Source organism: Colletotrichum paranaense, assembly GCF_030867605.1.
Source record: "Colletotrichum paranaense strain IMI 384185 chromosome Unknown Scaffold_5.1, whole genome shotgun sequence".
In the NCBI taxonomy this organism is placed as follows: domain Eukaryota; kingdom Fungi; phylum Ascomycota; class Sordariomycetes; order Glomerellales; family Glomerellaceae; genus Colletotrichum; species Colletotrichum paranaense.
In genome coordinates this window covers 152,194-172,251 of record NW_026848963.1, presented here as the reverse complement: position 1 = coordinate 172,251, position 20,058 = coordinate 152,194, and the positions used below count along the sequence as shown (strand labels likewise).

Genomic DNA, 20,058 nt, shown 5'->3' with positions numbered 1-20,058 from the left:
ACCGGCGCGTGACTCGTAGATAGAACTCGTTCGACCTTCATCGACGCGAATAGTTGCAGGCTTTCATTTGACGCTGGGGAATCAATCGCATCCACTCTTTGGAAGACTCGCAGGTCGCCGATACAACATGCCTTCCCTGCCCGGTTTCTCAGACAACCCCTTTCGCACCCGCGCCGACCTCGTGCGCGCAGCGACAGCTTTGATACGACCGTTGAAGCAGCACAGGTCTCCCCAGGAGGCGCGTATCAAGCTTGCGACCAACACAGCCGCGGGGTTCGATGAGGTCGCGGCACAGTTGGAAGGGTTCGCGAGACCGTTATGGGTTATCGCGGATCTCTTGAATGACGTCGAAAACGGCGGCGAGGGCGAAGAACTCGCGGGCTTGGATCTGGGGTCTTGGGCTCGGGGGATCGTGGCGGGGACGGATCCGAATTCAGAGGAGTATTGGGGGGATGTGAGTGACATCGATCAGCGGATGGTAGAGATGGAGTCCATCGCCTTTGCGATGCTTATTGCGCCTGGGCCGTTTCTTTCGGCATGTGACGATGAGGCGAAGGAGAGACTCAGGGTTTGGCTGAGGCAGATTAATGGGAAGAGGATGCCTAAGAATAATTGGCTTTGGTTCAGAGTGTTTGTTAATCTGGCGTTGGTGAGGGCACTTGGGGTGCCTGTTGAGCAGGCTAGATCAATCATGGTCGGGGATCTGAAGGTTCTGGATACGTTTTATATGGGAGAGGGGTGGTCTAGTGATGGAGCCTGGGGTAAGGACAGGAAACAGGCGGATTATTACTCGGGCAGCTTTGCGATTCAGTTTGCGCAGTTGTTGTATGTGCGGTTCGCTGTTGGGGATGAGGAGAGGGTTGAGAAGTATAAGGTGCATGCCAAGGAGTTTGCGTCGAGCTTCTGGAGGTATTTTGACACGAATGGTGAGTCTTTTAGTTTGATTCCTTGTCACTGAGATCTGGAAAGGAAGCTGACGTCAAAGAAAAGGGGCCGCGATACCATTTGGTCGAAGTCTAACATACCGCTTTGCTTTTGCTGCATTCTGGTCCGCCGCAGCAACCGCTGGCGTGGGTCTCGCACCTCCTCTCGACGATCCTGGAGTAGTCAAGGGACTGTTATTACGACATCTCCGATGGTGGGCAAAAACACCGGACATGTTTAACACGGACGGGACGTTGAGCATCGGGTTCACGTATCCCAACATGTATCTCAGCGAGGATTATAACTCGCCGCAGTCGGTGTACTGGTGCCTCAAGAGCTTCGTCATCTTAGGTCTGTCTAATGATCACGCCTTTTGGAGGTGCGAGGAGAAGCCACACCCTCTCCAAGACGTCAAGCCCCTGGGTACTGCAATGGAGAGGAGGCAGTTGGATCCGGGACGGGTGAGAGCCATCTGGCCGCCGCGGCATATACTCTGCAACGGGACAGAACACCATTTCTTACTTTCCTCGGGCCAGATGACGAAGAAGAGCTTCAAAGGACGTGAGGCAAAGTATGGCAAGTTTGCGTACTCGTCGACTTTCGGGTTTAGTGTCCCCACGGGATCACTGCTTTCGCAGATGGCGCCAGATAGTACACTGGCTGCTAGTATCGATGATGGCGAGACTTGGTGCGTAAGATGGGAACCAACTGAGGTCAGGATCGAGCTTGTGTCGGTGTCGCTTTCTGGCGTGTACAACGAGGTGCCATCCTTAGTTAGTGTCTGGAAACCATGGAAGTGGCTTGATTTGGAGGTTGAGACGGCACTAGTGCCCGTCGTGGAGAGCTTTCCCGGGTGGCACGTACGGGTTCATAAGGTCCGTTGGAATCCCAAGGGGGAAATCCCGTCATGGGTTGGGAGTGTGCAGCTCGTTGATGGAGGGTTCGCCATCGATTCACATACAGCAATGGGGAAGTTTCTTCCGAAGAAGTCTGCTCACGAAGCGGATAAGCAGTGTTACACTGAGGACATTGACAGGTGTCTTGTCTACTCCTCAGCCGGGGCGAGCGGCATCTCTGATATCATCGTCGAAGGGAAAGGGCTGCGGCGAGACGTCGATCGAGGCGCGTGGGTGTTGAGACCGGATCCCAATACCAACCTGATCGTGCAGAGGTCGTTCATTCCTGTTGTCAATCATCAATTTAGCCTTCGACAGAGTAATGAGGAAGGAAACGGGGCAGCAGTAGACTCGCTCTGGATGGCTTCTGGTGTGTTTGCTGTCAGTGCTACAGCTGGACTCGAGGCGGAGAAGATAAGAGCGATGTGGGAAAGGAGACTCCGGGTGTCTTTCAACCAGGAAGAAGGCGCTAGATGGATGATCCGAGCTCTTGAACATTGAGCGGCTTTGACTACCATCAGGCTGACAGCAACTCAGAGATCCAGTCCAAGAGAGAATGGCAGATTTACTTCTGATATCGTAGCGACAGGATTGAGAGGAATTCATTCCGCACTCGCAACATGGAGATTGTCGCACTTTCTAAGATTCATGCTACTCAAAGTGCCAAGTCAATATCATGACTCCGCCACTCAGTAATCACGGCATGTCCTGATGAGTGCGTCTTCTCAGAAGTCCTGTGGCGTTTAGCCAAATGCCCGATGTAGCGTTACGTACTTACGGCACAGCCTGTGCGCTACGGGCGTTCTAGGCCAAGAACCTGGAAAACATCCCTGTGAACGACGGATTCATGTCCCATTGTCTCTCCTCTCACCCAAGGTCAAGTATTTGTCAGAGGCGAAGCTCGTCGCGGTCAGCACGTAGCTCGAATAGTAACAAGCAAAGCTGAGTCTATCGTGTTGTGTCACTTACACGACTCAAGAGCTGTACGCGGAGCGAAACCGATGCCGTCATCCGGAGCGGACGGCCCGCGCAGATCATCAGAATAGTCTGTTCAGTATTGAATTTGGTGTTCATCGCACCTAGATAGCTGACAAAACGTCGACAGGTCACAAACTTTGGACCTCGCTTTACTCCGTACAAGGTTTCAACCAAGTTTCCCTCTGGGGCTCCAGTTTCTCCAACCCGCGAAGTCCCCGCCGAAGCCGTGAACTCCAAATAACCTTTTCGCTCTCCGCGCCTGTCCGCGCTTGTCCGCGCATCCGCCGATTCCGGCTGCCTTGGCCATGTCTTCCCGTCCAAATCCAGTAACGCCCCAGCCCTTGTTAGCGAAAGATGAAATCGGCTCTCTGTCAAGTGACTGCTGTCCGTAAAGATGTTCCCGTTGCGAGACGACTGACGGTCTCGGTATCATCTATAGCGTGTATCAAGTGGAAGAATAGAAGAAAGAAAGATTAAAACAACAGACTAAAGAACGGCGGGCATAGCGTGTGCCATGCGATCTAGTTGTACTTCGTAACCGCCAACTCCTATAATTTCGACGGGCCAAGCCACCAAGTCTGCCCATGGAGTTGCAGCTAAGTGCTGCGAGATGAGCGAGATCAAAGACCGGGCCCATCCGTTCAGGAACCAGCAAAACGGCTCTGCCATGTGGACGATGACGCAGTAGTGCGCCAACACCACCATAGCCGCCGGATGCCGCCGACGCAACATGTCCAGGTAGTCGCTAGTCATGAGGATGGGCCAGAGGAACACGGCGCGGAACTCGACAGGTGCCGACATGGCATTGAAGGTAGAGACCTTGGCAATGCACTCGCTCAAGGCAATCACCGCGTTAGTGATGGCATATTTCCCCTCGTGCTCGACTAGACCGATCTCCGCGAGCCTGGAGCTTAGGCGAGGAAGCCGTTCGAAGAGCGGTTGTAGAGTAGCCTCCACGGTGGACGGTGTGGTATCGCCGGACCCGCGGATGAAGATTTCTCGTAGTGGGCCCTTGCGCAGATCCTCGTCGGAGGCACGCAGGATCATGCTCATCCCGTCGGTGAGGGTAAAGATGTCGAGCATACTATCGATCGGGGAGAAGGAAGGGTTGTATTTCTCGTAGCTCGGGTAGGTAGCAAAGGCGCTCAAGGTAAGAAAGATGGAGGAGGCGAAAAGGGCGTGGCAGTTCGTCGAGGAGATCGTGCCGAGGAGAGTCCCTCTCATCCCGTTGATAGCGTCATTCTGGTGCTGGGCAGCCTGCATGAGGTAGGCATGGCGGCAGTCTGGCTGAAGGTAGGCCAAGTGGTAGGCTGAGAAAGCGAGAATTTGATGAAGGAGGAAAGGGTAGGAGAGCGCCTCTCTCGGGACGTCGTATTGGAGAGTCTTCTGGGCCAAGGAGGAGTGCGAAAAGGTTCGATAAGACACCGAAGTATAATGGTGCATAAGCTCGAGATCAGAGATCCATCCGCTAGCCGTCTCTGTCTTATTGAGGTCGGTCAGGAACCTCGAGAAGTAAGGAAACGGGTCAGACTGCGACGAAGGCGAAGTTTGGCCTCCTCCGCCGGAGCTAGACGCGCTCTGTTGGCCCCCGAGTGATCCGGCGGCAGACTGTGGCGAGAGAGAAGCAGGAGACTGCGCGCTTGACCGGCGTCTCAGTGCCGACGCCGAGCCCTAATAAACCCCAACGGCGCGTTAGTTTGCGAAAACGAGGCCCTCCCCAACACCAACAAGGCTGGTGAGGGGGGGCAAAACTGGGGGTTAGGGGAGGAAGCTTACGCGCGAACCCGACCTCTTGGTACGTTGCCCTGGCGGCGGCAGGTGAGCCATGGACTGAGAGGACGCGCCTGTTGGCGCTCCCGCGTTTTCGAGACTACATGGCAAGCCATGGCGTACACAAGCGCTGCAAGGCTTGTTCTCGTCACACTGCGTGGGGTTCATACTCGTTAGTCTCGGCCGAATGTACACAGCGCAGTGTTGAATGTGATAGAATGGAGAGGCCAGATGAAGACCAACTACTTCATCACTGGGACTTGGACTCTGATGACATACTTTGACTCTTCTCTCCTTGCATCTCAAGCACCCATTGCGTGATTTCCTGTAACCCAGTCGCTTCATTGTGATGTTGTGGCTTCTGCTGCAGAGGATTCAAGACCAAGAAAACACATCGAGGCCTGATAGAGCAAGCACCCGAGAACGAAGACGGTAACGAGGTAGGGAGGAACAAGGTCCAGTAAATAAGGATGAGCCGGTGGGGTGAGGTATCTTTGCGGATCGAAGTGTGTTCCCTCTGTTTATACAGAGCAGGCCGAGGAAACCGCTGCAGTCGGCGACCCGCGGCCAAGCTGTGGGAAGTTATTCTTATGTTGAGCCGTGTCGAACGTTCTTGCGCATCCCGGCCGAGCGAGCCTAGGGCCGATGTAGAAGTCGACGGGTGCGTCCAGGATTTTCGTCCGATCTAAGGTGGCCGGGGTGTAGGGGACAGGACAAGGGAACGGGGAGAACGGATACAATCAGGCACGAATAACGCGGTACTGACGCATCATTGTCTTCTGAAGAGCGTAGCAGCGGTACGTTTCTATGTATCTGTAGATATGGATAGAATATCTGCGGGAATGCCAAGCCTCGAGTCTGCCCTTCGCACATCAACAATGAAATTCAACCCCGCCAGGACTGGGGTCCAGCTGGTGTTTAACCCAGTTACAGGATGTGTAGTGCGAAGCAGAACAAGGTAGAGGGATGTTGAAGAATCGTCAAGGGCAAAAATGGGAAGAGAAAGAAAAGAGAATGTAGAAGAGTGAAGCTTACTAGGTTCCTTGGTATCTTCGCGGTGTTTAGGGGGGGGAGAAAGTGACGGTGTCAGCAATGCGGAACTGAGTCGTGCCAAGACCTCCGGCGTGCGGGCGGAGATACCGCACTCTGGCCCCAGTTTACCGTACGGATACAGTAAACGTGCGAATATTTCCTCAAGAAGAAGAAGAAGAAGCTATGTTACTTTGTGTACATGTGTCCGCGGGAGGAGCGGCGGTTGCAGTCGGTATGGGCTAAGCCTTGTGTGCATGCGTCAGTGTGGGGGATGCCCATCCATCACACACTTGACATCGCCCCCGAGTTAGTTGTTCGGTCTTGACAACATCTAGTGCACCGTCTCCAACGTGGCACTCCCAGGCGCATTGACAGCCTTGCATGGGCTGGCTGAGAATAGAACCAGTGAAACGGCGTCTTTGGGATGTGCGACCGGCGACAGAATGGGACGAAAGGTTCACGGACATTGGAGAGGGAGGGGACGATGGGGACCAGAAGAAAAGGTGGTGGGTTGGGGACTCAAAGGCAACAGAAAGAATAGACGCGAATCGCCAAGACTTTGGGTAAGAGGTTGTGTGTCTGGTAGAAAGCTTTTCATGAATCCCCTCACTCGGTGAAAACACCATGGTTGAACGAGCCAAGGCCTGTTGTCGTCAGTTGACACTCTCATCCCTTTTCGCCAAGGCCTGGCTCAGCCTAATGAGTACATGTAGCATCTAAGCCTCAATCTTGCGTCGCCGGATCGCCGGCCTCTTCCAAGGTTCCATTCCCTTTCCCGCGCCCACAAGTTGCAACATTTAGAGTTATCAGGTCCTTCAGGCTTCAGGAAACGCCGTAAAAAGTCTCAAGCCGGCGGAGGCCAGCCAAGATGGGCAAGAATGAGATGGAGAAAGTGACAGGGAAACATCGGGCTACGGCAGGGTCTTGGCAGATACTCTGGTGCGTGCTGTGCCTCCCGTGGAATCCGTGGGTATTGGGTGACCGGGGGAGAAAAGCCACGACCGCGCCGCGGTCCATCTCCTTCAGATGAAGACAACCCCCGACCAGTCGCCGGCCGTATAGACCAGTCGGCGATTGGCTTGGCGAGGGTCGCCGACCAATTGTTATGGAGTCCGAAAACGAGGCTGCTCCACGCCTTTAACTGGGATCATGTCTCGTACGTCGTCGGGGAAAGATTTCTACTATCCCCTCAACCCAATCATGAGGTGTATCGATCTGATTATTCCAGTTAGTGGGCCTGATGCGATCTCACTCTAGGCCTAACTCTGACTAGCAAACCTTACTGACTTTCTGGTAATGAGGTCCCTGAACCGATGCCGCAAGCTGCAACACCTGTCAATCTACGGATACTCGGCGCTAATGGCACAAGCCTCTTTAACGTAATCTAACTAGACTCTATGTGAATCCTTACAGAGGACTCATAGCTGATGGGAAAATGGGATTTCGTAAAGAATACATGCCTACTCCGTACTCCGTAACGTGGGACTACGTCTTCCGGGCGACATAGAATGCCCGGTGCTTACATTACTCATACTATGAAACCCGGTGGTGGACTTGTCACGAAACCCGTCGCTGGCGACATAATGAGGCCGATAGCACAGCTCCCCTCGTTTTCTCTTCTCGTTCTCGTTTCAGGGTTCGTATATCGTATTCTGCGTATGAGGTACGATTCGAGGCGAAGCAGAGATAGCTTCGTTTTGTCGTCAGCTTCAAGATTCGTAGATGCAGCGATAGGAGAAGCGAAAGCTGACTAGCAAGGAGTTTGATATATCCAAGATGGCGGGTTTGGTGCTTAAAGACGTGCACATCTCGTCTAGAAATAGGGAACATGAAGAAGAAACAATACCATCAATCATAACAAGTCTTACCCTACTTCAACCGTCGAAGACTTCATTAATCTTCGCCTCTGGTATTTTTCGAAACCTTCACCTTCAGGTTGAAAGATCTCGCCCCGCACAGATCACAAGATGGCCAACGACTACTACAAGTACGACCCTTCGCTTCCTGCGGCAATCATCTTCACAGTCTGTTTCGGTCTGTCCGCAATTGGCCATGCCTTTCAGATCGTGAAGACGCGAACATGGTACTTCATCCCATTCTTCATCGGTTGTCTTGGTAAGAATTTGAAGTGCGCCCCTGCTTTTCTGGCATCACTAATACGTCTTACTTTGCAGTTGAGATCATCGGTTATGCTGCACGCGCGATCAATGCTACCGAGACCCCTAATTGGTCCAGAGGTCCATACATCATCCAAGCTCTACTGTTGCTTCTTGGACCTCCTTTCTATGCAGCATCAATCTACATGATTTTCGGACGATTGATTACACTGCTTGATGCCGAGAAATACTCGCTCATTCGAGTCAAGTGGATTACCAAGCTGTTTCTCCTTGGTGACATCATATCGATTGCCGCTCAAGCTATTGGTGAGAGATGAAGACTGCCTTGATGTATGAAACCTCAACGGCTAACGATTTCTCTGAGGTGGCGGCTCTCTTGCGGGTGCTGATACAAAGGCGCAGAGAGATCGCGGGCAGATGATCATCATCATCGGCTTGGCCATTCAGATTGCCTTTTTCGGGGTTTTCATGATTGTGACCGTCTTGTTCCATTATCGTATCAAGCGTGTACCCACCTCGAGGAGCTTATCGGTCTCAACCCCTTGGCCAAAGCTACTGATGGTTCTCTATGGAACAAGCTTGCTCATCATGGTCCGATCCCTCTTCCGAGTTATTGAGTATGTCATGGGAGAAGATGGGGAACTTCAGTCGAAGGAGGTGTACCTTTACATCTTTGATGCCCTAATGATGCTGATTGTGTCGGGGGTCTTCAACTGGTTCCACCCTTCCCGGATTATCAACAAGTCACATGGCGAGATCGTTCCCAACTCGGACTCCGAGAATCAGCTCGGGAACTATTCTATGGATTACCGAGGGGGCGTGCGCAACGACAATGTTTCTCATACAACCGAGACAAGCCACTACTTGCGCAAGTAAGGCTTCTTCCAATCATCAGACGCAATAGACCTCCACTTCTGCGAGCTGATGAGATTCATCAGATTGGCTTCACGCGAAATGTGACGGGATTAATGGTGGATGGCAACACCCTCTCGATCATCATGGGTTGGGGGAGTTTCATACCTAGGTAGACAGAGCTGAGATTTCTTGGAAAGGGAGCTGCTTGGTTTCATTTTGTTTCCGCATTGTTGAGGTCGTTCTGGTCACATCAACTTTCGAGTGATATACACAGAGATTGCATGTTAACTAGAGTATGTATTGAAGAAGTAATGCATTTGCCTTGCTAATCCTACACCCGACTTATCTCATGGTGTAATTGTTCGGTGATGTGACAAGAAACCCCCGATCTACCCACATCCTAGCAAGCCGTCTTACTCCACCTGTTTCTTGGGGATTATCAACATGGGATGACGGTCTGGACCGCTTCAGGCCAGTGCCGGTGGCAGCTGTTCGACATGGAATAGTGAACTTTGCTCTCTCGGAGCACTATGAAAAAGAGCTCGATTATCCCCGACTTGGCATGTCAGCTCCCAATAGTTGTTTGGAGACAATGGACGTCGGACTACATACTGGGCCCTCATATTGTGTGACTTGGCATGCCAAGTATGCTCAAAGCTGCGAAAGACCCTGAGTGTTGCGGTTGTTGCTTCACCTGGATCGACAGTTGATCACTCTGCGTCAGAAAGCTTCCCGCGTGCTTATTGCTACTGGGATCATAGCTCCTCACGGCTTGGCCAACAGCTTGGTTCTGAGAAAGCTGAAGTTATGGTTGAGGAAGCTGCTCACGATCTGCCGAATTACTAGCCCAATAAATGCATCTCACCTTCTTTGACATGCCGTGAGTCTCAGGGATGAACCTATCACGGAAATAAACTCTTACATCTCTCACTATGCTACAAAGCTGCCAATAAAACGTTAGACATAACAGCTTGCTCGCCATGTTCTTCCGCGTGAAACTACCAGTTCAGCATCGCTTGTTTATTAATAGCAGTAAGTACTGTGAGGGCATTCGGAACGGGCCGTTAAGCTTTCGAAGGTGAAACAGCCAACGGGGTGGACCCTAGAATGACGTTGCATGCCTGAAAGGCCAAGCCACCGAATAACCTAATTCCTTTGCTGGCCTCACACCAAGACAATGTGACTAATGCTGCCCGAGACCTTGAGAATGAAGACGAACCATGCTGGTGGGATGAGGCTACTATGTATGTAGGGCACTAAGGTAGAGATGCATTCGGGCCTCGATAAGACACCGCCCGGACGTGACTTCCGCTCCGTCGGAACCGATTGCAACGGAACTCCAACTTTACTATGTGCTCCCTATGTACCCACCCTTCATCGGCACATCTGAGCCGGGATAATGGCACACGGAACGTGGCGCAGGACTGACAGCTCTGACCAAGGGCCCCTTGGATTCCGCCTTGAAGAGCACTCGAAAAGTCGCCGCCCCCAAATTTGCCAAGACTTGCCATCTATCTAATTTTACACCAAAATGTTTGATTTCCCCGCAGCTGAGCGAGTAAGATTAATACCAGGCTCGCCTCTTCATCACATGAAGCCAACCGCCGCCGATTGTCACATCACGATGTCTTGGCATTTTTGATGGCTTCTTGGCCCTCGCGCCGATTTCCCGATCAACTGACTGCGAAAGGCAAAGAGGCGCTTGGCTTGGCGCTCGCCACGTCGTTAGATTTTGCCTTTCCATGGGCTCAATCAAAGCTACAATCGCGGCTATTATCAGTCTTTCTAGGCGCTGTTTCGATTATCGTAGAAAGTTGCTGCCAAGACCATTTTGACTTGGCCACGCCAGGCCTTCAATCACAACTCACAACCTGGCAATTGACTTGGACTATTGAAGTCAGCGCGTGTAGATCAGCGTCGTATATGTCATGAGATTTCTTGGCGACAAGATGAGATGTGCTAGTCAAGGCAGATTTTCAACTGAGGCAGACTACACTACGAGCCTGCTGCCTCGGCGCCGCGTGTGCAGCATCTTCAGGGGGTCACCAACATGTGAGAGCCTCATGTGAGAACGTCGGGCTAGGGCAAAAGACATCGAGGTCATCCAAGGTCGACGAGCCCGATGTGTGATCTGCCACGTTGCGATCGGAACCCGCCTCTGAGTACTCGTTAGCATGTTGGCTTGTTTGACTGCGAGGCTGAGAACACTTGAGTCTACTGTCTACTGTCTATTGTCGATGGAGAGGCCAGCTTCTTGGAAGAGCCATTAGCCAATCCCTAGCGGTCACCCAACACATCGAGGCGCGGATGTAAGCATTGTAAAAGAGATACTGAATTTACGGTCGTCTAACAGGCTAATAACGCCTTCCTAGGACGTTGTTGACAACTCCTGTTATTATGGAACAAGCACCATGCCGTCAATGATTGAATTGATAAGATACCAAGCAGTATTTTAAGTTGTTATTTAATTTCACAATCCTGATGCTTACGTGCAGCACAATGCCTAGGTACTAACCTGAGAACACAGGAACAAGTGACAGTGGAAAGAATTGGCAATTGCAAGTTAATGATGAGACCATGAGCACTCCTGAAGGCGAGGGGTATGTGCTATCTACAGCGCAGATAGAGTCAACGGGTGTTGAGAAAGTCAATGGTGTTCAGCTTCACCCTTACCGGCAATAACCTTACTGCTAGCTTGCGCATGATCCTGATACAATCTGAGTATCTCTCTACAAGACTTACATGATCTTCGCATCTGAAGTTTTCGTATTCAAGCGAAAGGTCTTATGGAGTCGTCTGGCGCGATCAGGATGCCTCCATGTCTGTACAAGACTGGAAGTTACATGTACCTAGAGTGATTTCTGGAACCTGGATCAGTCAAGCAGATTTGTTGATTACCATATCACTACTAGTTCCTCAAAGGCTATCATGATCTTCAATGAGCCATCTAAGGTATAGTCAGGAGTTAGGATCACGGTATTACAGTCAGTAAGTATATGATCATTACTCTACGCGCTGTTAGTGCCTGATCGAGTCCATACTCTAGACCGACCTGCGGATCATTGGTCCAATTAGTCTAAAGTCTTAGTAAGGCTTCACGAGAATTGCATCCAGGACGAGTCAAGAAAAGCACTATCTGAGACTCACCATCTCCAGTGTCACATGGACAGTCTTGAGAGCAATTTAACACGATTTCCTTAGGCAGAATTAGCCGTACGCATGGTAAACACCGATTCGCGACAACTAAGCCGCGGAGTAACCGTTTTCGTCAGATTTATGCTTCTCGTTTTCGTTCTCGTGGTCCGCCATACTTGCGATCGTGCGCTCTTTCAACCACTTAAAGCACGAGGCAGGCCTCGGTCTTTTGTTGAACCATTGTCTAGGTACCAAGGATACTAAAGACAGTACCTCCGTGCTTTCTGTTGCAAAATGATGATCAAATGACTCTCGCGTCAGATATGGTTCAAATTTTGACTTCAACAGACTCTTGCCGACCAGACTTCCCGAGCTAGCGAAGCACTTACAACAATAAGTAGCTAGAGCACAGATTACTCACACCAAGCCGAAAAACAATCAGGAATACCATGGAATGAGCTCAAATTTCTAAAATGTAGCAGGAAACTAATGGATTCTGGTGTCGCTCAGTCTCAGTTCCGGACCCATCGGCGAGTCTAAAAATCGGACCTTAACACGATCAGCATGCGCGTCCATCTGCGAAATACCATCCGCAGCTCTTAGCCTCTCCCGAGATTCCGCATCGAGTCCATGGGCTAGCCCTGCCAGTGAACTTCCTCTCCAGGCAGGCAGTCCCAGCCGTCTTGTTTCGATAATGGAGAACAGGCAGAACAAACAACCGCCCAGTAATGCTGCCATTGGAAGAGACAGAAACCCCCAACGTACGCGAATATGAACCGCCCATTGCAGCGTCTTGCCCTCCAAGGGCTCCTCTTCCAGAGAGAGATCACGTATGTACTTTGTCAAACCAGCTGCGGCTGCCTCAAACATTGCCGTGAAATTTTGGGATGCCCCTAAGCTTGTGATTACGTTAGGCTGTTGTTGTAGAACCTGAGGTGATCGACGTAGCGGCGGGTACACGAGCTGCTTCTTGCTCAGAGGGCTAGGCCGACGGGCGAATTGATTCGCGAATGCTCCAGTGATGCTTCCAGCCGCGTTTTGTGAGATATTGAATCGCAAGCTGTTTTCTGTGTTTAGACCGGTGGCGGCACGATACTCTTCCGGCGAAATCAACAGTTGGAGGTCGCTTCGGTTGAAGTCTGACTTGTCGTAGTTCAAAGTGTAATTCGTGTACTCGTTGTATGCCTTCGAGAGCTCAGATTCGTGAGGGTTTAAGGAGAGAAAGGAATCAAGGTTCCTGTTCACATAGGAACCCAAAATAGTCTCCTCTAGAGCACCTTGCTTGATCGTGGTTTGGTACACATTGGCACAGAAGTACAGAGCGCATTCATGTGCTACGATGGTCGCGTCCTCCCATGCCTGCTTGCTTTCCCTGAAGTCGCTGCTGGACTCCATCATTGCAAAGGATATTATGAGGGACTTCATGTCGCGGAAGCTGATTGTTTCTGTTGGCTGGGTTGTTGCTTTTGCTGTCAATTCTGTGTTTACAATCGTCTCATTGTCTTCCCTCAAGGCCGCTACGGCCGCTCCATCAATGTTTGATATGTTCATACCGAGCGCCGGGATCTCGTACTTGATGTAGCCAGCCGTCATGTTGGGTATCAGATGTATTGAACCTGACGAGATGAAGTTTACCATTGTGAGACTCTCATCTTCAGCCTTCATCAAGTTGGCTCTGCCGGTCGATTTGACAATGTTCTTTGAGATGTCGCTGCATGAGCTGCATGTTGCTAAAGATGTGTAAGGGGCCCAGGTGCAGTTGCCTGAGGGGCAAGTGAACGCCACATTCTGGCTTTCAGCGGAATTGAGACTCGAGAAACCAGCCCACATTGCGGCGAGAGCACCAAAGTCATACTGGGAAAACATTGAGATGCCAGTGATTGCTTCTCCTGGAAAGTCGGGCACCGTCAGTGCGACTGCAGCTCCTGAGATGCTGATATGAGAGCCGATGTCAAGTCTATCAGTCTTTCCGATCGTTGCCTTGGCGATAGGATCTGAAAAAGATATTTCTTCGCCCTCGAAGTCAATTATAGCCTGTAAAAATGGCTCGAAGCCCACCAAAATGACTGTCGATAATGCCCCGAGCGCAATCCAGTGTCTGAGGTGAATGATGTGTTACTGCAAGTTCTTTGAGGCTTGCCAAGTAGTTAAACGGAAATGATGTCCAAACCTACCTTAGCTTCGACCACCATAGGAGCCTGACGCTTCCCCAAGGACCACGGCTAGCTTCTTCGAAACGATCGAAGACCATGATTGTATCATCTCGTTTTCTATACCAGTTCCACTTTCCTTGACTGATGCATGCGCTCACAGCGAATGCCAGTGTTGCTCTTGATGTGGCTCCAAGAATTGACACCACGGTATTGAAGGAAAAGCGAAACGACCAAGATGCCAGGGGTTTGTCGTTATAGAGAGGGAGGAGGACGGCAATAGCGACGAGGGCCGAAATGCTGAGTGAGACTGCCAGAATCTCAAGTATCCAGTGATACTGGCTTGTAGGCAAAATAGTAGTCGCCTTTCTCAAAAGATTTCGGCTAGATGTTTGGCTCGCATGCTCCATCATCATATTTTCGTCGGGATCTGTGGACGACGTCGACTTTAGATGTAGGAGCGGCTTTCTCTTGATGCGAGGCGGGTTTCGCGAGCCGTAAAGCCCATCAGTCGCCTCGTCGCTGATGGATAGCTGCTCCATAGGAGCGTGATATCCTGTAGACGCATCATCTTGATCCAACTCTAACGAGCCTCTCTGTTGGACTGGTAAAGGTCGGTGATATGTAGACATCGTGTAATCGTGCAAGCACCAAATGTTCCCACCCATACAATGGCACAGAGATAATTAAGCTTACAGAGAATGGGAGTTGTAGCTAAATAATAATAGTCAGAGAATGGTGGGAGATCTGCATGATTAAAATTAAAACCTAGTTTAAGCCTAGGTACCTCTCGGCCACGATGCACAAGTGGCATGCAAGTGCTGTGCGCTGTGACGTTTCCTAACAAAGATACACCATTTGTGTGGTTCAATTTAGACAGCGACCACTAGAAAAACCAAGGCCGCCCCCAGAGACATAGGTTGTACTCCGCAGTCTCACAAGCAGAGTAAGACGTAAGAGACACTGGCTCGCTAGCGTGAGATCGACAGTCCTGTAGGCTGTAGCTGAATTAACTGGCCATCTTGCCCCTGAAGCTCATATTCCTCAGACATGTCTCTCAGCGCAAAGGGTTGTGGTGGCACTTGGGAAACATGCTGCCTAAATACAATCAGCATCCCACTGTGACCGAATCTGACAGCGGCCAATAAAGCGGATGTCTGCAGACAGGGGTCATCGGGGAATGGATGGCAGCGTGGCATCGTAAGCGCTAATGATATGCAGCTAGATTATGGGTTTACGAATTTACTTTTCCGCTCCCTATTGTCACTTGACTCCATTTGGTGCTCGCTCCTTAAATTGGTGGACGGCTATCCTCCTTACGTCCGAGGCCAATCGTACAAGTCTTTCTTTGTTTGTATTAATAGTTGCAGGGACAACAATGACGGCCGCGACGGAGAAGACCACGGTGGTCGTCCTCGCGACAACCGAGAAGAATGCCGCCGACGATGAAGTCAGTCAGATATGGCTCGAAGTACAGAACAGAGTCATCCGTATGGCTGGAGGAGACCCGTCGAAGATCGACAAACAACTTGACATTGATGGAGTTATGCGATATCTGGAAGAGACTCAAGCAGCGGATCAGAAAGCAGCCGACAAACACGGCACTGTCAAGAAAGCGTTCAACAGAACTTTGAATTGCATCTCCAAAGTTGGAGGTATCATTGCTGATGGCGCTTCGTATGTAAGATTCTCTACTGGTATTCTGACTGAGATGATTCGTGCTAATCAGCGTGTTTCTTGTTTAGGCCTTCGCCCCGGCGAACACCTGTTTCAACGCTCTCACGTTTGTGATTGGGGCATGGCAGTCATACTCGGCGGTTTTCGAGAGTCTCGCGGAACTGCTTGAGAAATGTGCCCAATTTCTTGAGCGTCTACCATACTATGGTGGTATGGATGCGTCTCTGAGAAAGGTGGCTTGCTGTCAACTCAAACTTTTCATCGACGTCTGCGATCGCACTCTTCAGCTCAAGCCGAAAAGACGCAAGATCGAGATGTTTTTTCGCCAACTTTTCCTGGACGACGACTTCATCAAGGACCTCCTCGGTCAGATGGAGAACCTGACCGCCAGAGAGCATAGGCTCGTTTCTGCCCAGTCACTCAAGGCTGGCCAAGACGCTGCCAAAGCTTCCAAAGAGAGTGTCGTCAAACTTGACACTCTCATTGAGAGCAATGTGGCGCAGAAGCAAGACAAGTTGGATCAGCACTTCAAAAGCAAGGTCCAAGAAGTTTTCTTCGGCAAGAACGCAAAAGACTTCGACACATGGGATGCCGCGTTACGCAAGAATAAGAGCTTGCTTCTCAATGGCACTGGTGAATGGTTGGACGATGATGCCCTATTCACCTCGTGGATGACTGGCAGTAACGAAGCAAGTCCGATCCTTGGGATCGAGGGTGGGGAAGGTTCTGGAAAGACACTCCTGGCAACTCATATCATCAGTCGACTACAGAAACACAGACTATCGAACAGTGCGAAGGCCAGGTCGGCGATTGCGTACTACTTTCTCGAGGAAGATTCAAAGAACAACCCGAAGGCCACATTCAAGAAGAAGCATGTCGCCGAAGTTGTGTCGAAAGGTGTTTTATGGCAGTTGGCTCAGATGGAGCTTCCGTACCTCAAGTCCATTGCTGGACTCTGCGACAAGGTGAACACCGAAGATCCATCGGATATCTGGAATAAACTATTGCTGGAGAACGAAGACCGCCCAGGCATCGAGAGCACGTTCTTCATCGTCATAGACGGACTGGGCGACAATATCAATGGGCTCGCTGGTCTTTTACAGAGAATTTCGGCAGACGCATCTCGTCTACGCACGCGTGTGATCATTACGGGCTCCCAACATAGCTTCGACGTGCTTGAGGAAGCGGGTGACATGAGAGTCACCAGAATGAAACTCGGTTTCCGGAACTCCATTGACATTGAGCTATACATCATAGCCAGGATGGACGCAATGGAAACTTTGAATGACGCCAGTCGAGCTGGCGTTGCCGAGACTAGAACGATGATTCTATCAAGGCTCACATTTGCGACCTCCGGCGACTACTATATTACGAACTCTGCACTAAGCACCATTGAGGGTGTTGACTCCTTGTCCGAGATTGAACAATGCCTGAGCGAAGTTGGCAGCGCCAGACCCAAGCAGATTCTTGCTGACATCAAAAAGCTCAACATGACGCTCAAGTCGGCCGAGATTGATGAAGTCAATGAAATCATCGTATGGGTGAAATGGGCAAGGAAATGGATGTCTCCTCTACAGCTGGAAGCTGCCATACGTTTGAGCACAAATTTGGAGGCATCCGGTCAGGTCTCACTTCGATCTTTGGAGTCTAAGATCCGGGAAAAGTATTCTCTATTGTTCAAGATTGAAGATAACCGGGACATCTCTTTCAGTGCGGAAGAGATAGGGGATATTATACCTGTAAAAAGGTATCAGTCAAGTGGCACAGACTACGGCGGCGAAGAGCAGATTTCGCCGGCGGAGATCAAAATCGTCAAACATTACCTATCAACGGTCTGCCCATCAGATGTCTACGACAAATTTGGGTTCGAAGAGTTCTTTGCTCAAAAATTAGAACGCAAGACCAAGTACATCTGCCAGGACCCCGATAATGCTCATCTCATTCTCGCGATGAGGTGCCTGCACGGCATATTGGATGGGCAGACTAACATGACACCTGGGGCAGTCAAGTTCCGGACCTACGCAACAGATTGGCTGTTCGATCACTTGGAAGAGACTGACCTCTCCCGAGCTGACCGCAATCTCAAAGCGGAAGCCGGAGAACTTTTGGCCCGCCTGTTCACGGAGGAATCTGCCATCAAAACTCTCCTTGCAAGAGACTATGGCCCTGATAGGGATGCGTTGTGCGTAATAAGCGATGTCTTAATGCCTGGGAACTGGAGAACTTGGGTTTTCTCAAATAGGGGCGCATATCTCATGAGCAAGTGGTCCGACGACTCAATGGTTATGTCGAAGCTTCGCGACCGAGAGGATGCACCAAGCACGCTGGGCAATTTCAATGGCATTGGTGGGACGAGCTGGTACGAAGCGGCAGCAAGAGTGATTGTTAAGGAGTTGCTCGAGGTAACTCATTATCAAAACACCATGGCGGATGCGTTCAGTTTGCTTTTTGGGCTCGTTAAACGGGTAAGAACTCGCAACCTTATGAGGGATCTCGAGCCAGAAGTCATCAGGAAAGAAGAAGGCTAACGTTCGCAGTTGGAGCAACGCGAAAAGGACCCTATGGCTGCCACACGATCCGGAATTGACGACGATGAAATTTTCCGACCTACTATGACCGAATTTGACACGGTAGAGACTTGGGCGAAGGAAGAACTTGGCATTGAAGAGAATGATGCACACTGGGAGGCGCAAATGGCGAGGTTACTATACTACATCGAGATGCCAAAATATGAGTGCGAGAAGAGAGCCCGGAGAGCGGTCAAACTTAATCCTGATGATTGGTTCGCTGCTTACAACCTGACCCGCTCATTCGACGAAGATCGTGACGCCGAGGCGATCTCGGTTCTCGAAAGCATCGTTGAGAAAGTTTCGAATCGTCCTCCCGGCACACTCAACCAGTACGATCGGGAGTCATTTGCGGGTGTACTAGAAACCTTGGGCGATCGTTATTGGAACATGCCCGACAATTCCGGTACGGAAAAGGCATTCCATAGTTACCTGCAGGCCTTGGACCAAACTCAAGACCCTGCAGCCGGGAGCTACCGCCAATTCATAGCGAACAAGCTTGGACAACGCAGGGAATGGAAACTCATTATCGAGTTCTGTGAGAAGCTCCATTCATTCACATTCGGTGGCATGAATCTGGCCAGCAAGATCCTTGGCGACGGAACCGCGTACAACACTGGGGAGTTCTGGTACGCGATGTGGAACGCTTGCTATCGTACCGAGCGCTGGGATTTGCTCGCGGAGATGTGGAGAGGCACCAACAAAAAGTCCAGTGACCAAGAAAGAGACCCGTACTGGAATAACTACACAAATATGTGGTACGCTATCGGTTTGTTCCGTCGGCCTGGTCACGAGGACGAAGGTGTGATGATGTTGGAGGGTATCTTCAAGGAGAACTGTGTCATTGAGCGAGTACAAGTACCGTTCATGCAATTCGATGTCGCTTCTACTCTTCTAGTCGCCTACAACAACAAAGCTTTCGCTGAAAATACCTCCGCCGATACAAGGAAAATCTACGCCAATAAGACAGAGGGTTTGCTCAAAGGCTTAGATGAAGGTATTCCAATGCCTGATCTCTGCCTACTCCAGCTAGCCCGATTCTTTCACCTAGACGGAAAGCAAGACCGCGCTAGAGACCTTGTTGCCAATTTCACGGCTCAAAGACTCGAGATGCTCTCCGACGAAGATGTCAGCAATGACTACGATTCGTTCCGCGATCTGGCTCTCTTGTTTATCGCGTTCATCGATGAAGCTCACATAATCGCATGCTGGGAGATGATGGCTGTGTCAAGATTTGCTGAACAAGCAGAGTATGAACGCAAGATGGAGGAATGGCGCAAGCAAGAGGAGCGACAGATCCGTCTAGAGGATGCAGCCGCTGCAAAGAGAAAAGCCATCGAACTACCGACGACCGATCAGATGACCGAGTGTCCGAAGAAAGAGAGCCCAAAGGACGGCACAGAAGAGACGGCAGTGGAAGGAGAAGAGAAAGAGCCCGGAGAAGCGACAACAAAGGAGCTGTCAGAGGAAATGGAGGAGGCCGAAATCAAGCCCTGGCTCGATATGCCAGAGATGCTCGATAATTCGATCTTCATCTGCTCTGAGCAATGTGGGTTCAAGACCAGTATCCCCACTGGGATTTGGCTCTGTACAACTTGTATCGTTGGCCCTAGCCTCTGCAATTCATGCTACGCAGATATTGAGACCAATGGAGTCAGGGACATATCATGCGGGAAGGATCACAAGTTCTTCCAACTGCCTCCGTCCAGTAGAGCCTCGATCGAAGAGATTCCGGTTGGTTATATCAGAGTTGGCGGCGAGCTTGTCGCACTGGAGGCGTGGAAAGCAACAGTGAATGCTAAATACGGACCGAATGTGGAGAAGATAGCCGAGGCGGACGAGACAAATGATGAGCAGAAGGAAGAGGAATAGAATAGGAGAGCGAGAAGGAGAGAGGATAGGATGGGTAGGAGGAAGAGTGGGACAAATATTGCGAGGAAGAAGGGGGGTATCGTTT

General features: G+C 50.8%; 5 protein-coding genes across 5 annotated transcripts; 3 read left to right on the top strand and 2 right to left on the bottom strand.

The window, feature by feature from the left end:
- Positions 1–127: 127 nt before the first annotated feature.
- CPAR01_06349 (uncharacterized protein) lies at positions 128–2,321 on the top strand (the record flags this gene model as incomplete). The annotated part of the gene is made up of 2 exons (XM_060490622.1): positions 128–926; positions 991–2,321. The coding sequence occupies 2 exons, from the start codon at positions 128–130 to the stop codon at positions 2,319–2,321; spliced, it is 2,130 nt and encodes a 709-aa protein (XP_060349496.1).
- A 963-nt stretch (positions 2,322–3,284) lies between these two features.
- CPAR01_06348 (fungal Zn binuclear cluster domain-containing protein) lies at positions 3,285–4,913 on the bottom strand (the record flags this gene model as incomplete). The annotated part of the gene is made up of 3 exons (XM_060490621.1): positions 3,285–4,406; positions 4,575–4,721; positions 4,848–4,913. The coding sequence occupies 3 exons, from the start codon at positions 4,911–4,913 to the stop codon at positions 3,285–3,287; spliced, it is 1,335 nt and encodes a 444-aa protein (XP_060349495.1).
- Positions 4,914–7,567: 2,654 nt separating this feature from the next.
- On the top strand, positions 7,568–8,593 carry CPAR01_06347 (uncharacterized protein; the record flags this gene model as incomplete). Its single annotated transcript, XM_060490620.1, has 3 exons — positions 7,568–7,715; positions 7,775–8,023; positions 8,082–8,593. The coding sequence occupies 3 exons, from the start codon at positions 7,568–7,570 to the stop codon at positions 8,591–8,593; spliced, it is 909 nt and encodes a 302-aa protein (XP_060349494.1).
- Positions 8,594–12,193: 3,600 nt separating this feature from the next.
- Positions 12,194–14,489, bottom strand: CPAR01_06346 (uncharacterized protein; the record flags this gene model as incomplete). Its single annotated transcript, XM_060490619.1, has 2 exons — positions 12,194–13,805; positions 13,882–14,489. The coding sequence occupies 2 exons, from the start codon at positions 14,487–14,489 to the stop codon at positions 12,194–12,196; spliced, it is 2,220 nt and encodes a 739-aa protein (XP_060349493.1).
- A 746-nt stretch (positions 14,490–15,235) lies between these two features.
- CPAR01_06345 (uncharacterized protein) lies at positions 15,236–19,973 on the top strand (the record flags this gene model as incomplete). The annotated part of the gene is made up of 3 exons (XM_060490618.1): positions 15,236–15,538; positions 15,603–17,999; positions 18,072–19,973. The coding sequence occupies 3 exons, from the start codon at positions 15,236–15,238 to the stop codon at positions 19,971–19,973; spliced, it is 4,602 nt and encodes a 1,533-aa protein (XP_060349492.1).
- Between the last annotated feature and the right edge of the window lie 85 nt (positions 19,974–20,058).